The 2,288-nt window shown below is 43.0% G+C and overlaps 1 protein-coding gene across 1 annotated transcript in view; it reads right to left on the bottom strand.

Annotated features, from left to right (window-relative positions):
* LOC128623297 (antigen WC1.1-like) overlaps nt 1–1,457 on the bottom strand; it is a 1,971-nt gene extending 514 nt beyond the window's left edge. Inside the window, exons 1-3 of the mRNA XM_053650264.1 lie at nt 1,104–1,457; nt 840–905; nt 1–380 (exon numbers count right to left, since the gene is read on the bottom strand). The exon at nt 1–380 is cut by the window's left edge and continues 514 nt beyond it. Coding sequence (XP_053506239.1) covers nt 1–380; nt 840–905; nt 1,104–1,320 — 663 coding nt within the window. The 5' untranslated portion in view covers nt 1,321–1,457. The remainder of the gene's footprint in view (nt 381–839; nt 906–1,103) is intronic.
* Between the last annotated feature and the right edge of the window lie 831 nt (nt 1,458–2,288).

The raw sequence follows: 2,288 nt of genomic DNA, 5'->3' as shown, positions 1-2,288 counted from the left end.
ATCAGGTCTTAACACTGGGAGAAAAGTGTAATGAGTGGAGACAGGAAGCTGAAAAGTTAGCACACCCCTCTGACCTGCACAGGTGACTCCAGCATGAGAGCAGTCAGTGTGTTTCTTCAGGGAATGATGACAGTCCCACAGGTGAATCTCATCCCCTCGACACTTCACTCTGTTCAGCCAGATAGTCCCTTCACCAGGACCAGAACTAACATTCCTATCAGCACTCAGCGCCGACCCACAGCCCAGCTGTCTGCACACCACCTGAGCGTTCCTGATGTTCCACTGATCATCACAAACGGAGCCCCACGTAGCGTTATGATACACCTCCAACCTCCCAGAGCAGCTTCCCTCTCCTCCACTCAGCCTGAGAGACCAGTGCTCTACATCACACACATCACACATGAGGAAACACACCAACGCTGAATAACAGCTCCAGTCACACAGCTCACTACAACACAATGATAATATAACCTTATATTATACTCAACATGCTCTAGTTTACCAAAAATTATTTTGTTTTGTTCTGAAAAAGAATCTTAAACTAATTACAAACATCCTGAAATTCAGCTGCTTATTAAATGTTATAAATAAATACATTTTCTGCAGAATAAAATAATTTGAAGCAGTAAGATCAGCTTTGGGTTCTGTTTACTGATTTGATCTCTGCTGGTTTAAGTTTCATGAAATGTGAGGAAGATTGATGCCCTCAGGATGGTTATATGAGGAAATACATTAAAGTCCTCAGAAAATGGTTTTATAAACAGATGAGGAAATATCTTCGGTCACTAACAAATGCAAATGAAGAACAGTACTAACAGCTTTTCCTTATATATCCTTACTTGAGCAGTGTTTCTGAGAGGGAAATGAAGAGCACTTTTCTTGTGTACGTAGAGACTTTCCATCATCTGCAGTAATAAAATACATGCATTAATGAAAAGTCTCACATGCAGCTTTATCTCTCAGAGCAGACTTTTCTCAGACTTCTAACATCAATTTCTGCCAAATACACTTTATATTTCAGCAACATTAGTTATACACTATTCACAATCAAACACTGCAGTTTATGGCAATGTACAGAACCAGAAAAGTCTGACTCCTCCCACCTGTGCAGGTAATACGAGCCACCTCATCACCATTATCACATCTGTTCTGTCCCCAGGGTGAAGATGGACACTGCCACAGATTAGAGTCGTGTTTCCTACACTTCAGAGAATCCAGCCAGTTAGGAGCAGATTTTACTCGTGCTTCGGTGTTTGACAGACTGCCACGTCTTCCACAGTTCAGCTCTCGACACACCATGTTTACTGTCTCCTCATCCATCTGATTGTGACACACATTACCCCAGGTTCCATTGTAGAACACTTCCAGATTCCCCTCACAGCCCTCCGTGAGTCGGATCTCTTTAAACTCTGGTGGAAGAACAACGACTCATACTGAGTATAAATTTGTAATCATTACTTCTGTTGTGGCCGTTATTATTTATAATATGGATAAAAATTTCTCACTCAAAGTTAATGGACATCTGCTGCTTTATGAACAATAACTTCATAAACATTATTGTAGATAATTTACACTGTACCTGAGCACACGACTCCTACGTCCTCCTGGTGTCCACATTCACCCTCTTCACACAGCTGAAATCTGCAGTTCCACAGGGACGTCTCGTTCCCCTCACACTCCACCTCATTCAGCCATATGGACCCAGTTCCAGGACCAAACCAGGCTGGTATGTGTGTACTGAGGGCCACTCCACACTGCAGCTGTCTGCACACCACCTGCGCATCCTCAATATCCCACGAGTCATCACACACTGTCCCCCACGAGCCGCTGTGGAAAACCTCCAGCCTTCCTGCACAGTCTCCCCCAGAACCAACCAGCCTGATGGAGCTGAGGGCGGGGTTAAAGATACCTGCGGAATGGTTCAAAATATGTGTAGACCAAGTGATTCATCTTTTCTCTATTTCACAAATTACATAAGATTAATATTATATTAATTAAAAATTACATGAAATATAATATTTAATTAGGCTGTATACTTAAGAGGATATTAAATAATTATAAATATATTTATTACTGTTGTTAATAGCTGTTCATTGGTAGGTGTTGTGCTGCTTACCTGAGCAGGTGATGTACAGCTGTTCCCCGGAGCTGCAGTTGACAGGTTGTGCACTGCTGCAGTTCCCCAGATGAGCTTCACTCCCAGAGCAGCTGAAACCCGTTACACACATGTGTTTGTGTTCAGTGGTGGATGGAGAGGAGCGGTAGTTCAGCACGGAGCCACAACCCAG

This window comes from Ictalurus furcatus, chromosome 19 (assembly GCF_023375685.1).
Source record: "Ictalurus furcatus strain D&B chromosome 19, Billie_1.0, whole genome shotgun sequence".
In the NCBI taxonomy this organism is placed as follows: domain Eukaryota; kingdom Metazoa; phylum Chordata; class Actinopteri; order Siluriformes; family Ictaluridae; genus Ictalurus; species Ictalurus furcatus.
Note: the sequence above shows the minus strand (reverse complement) of the source record. Positions and strands in the feature narration are given on the sequence as shown.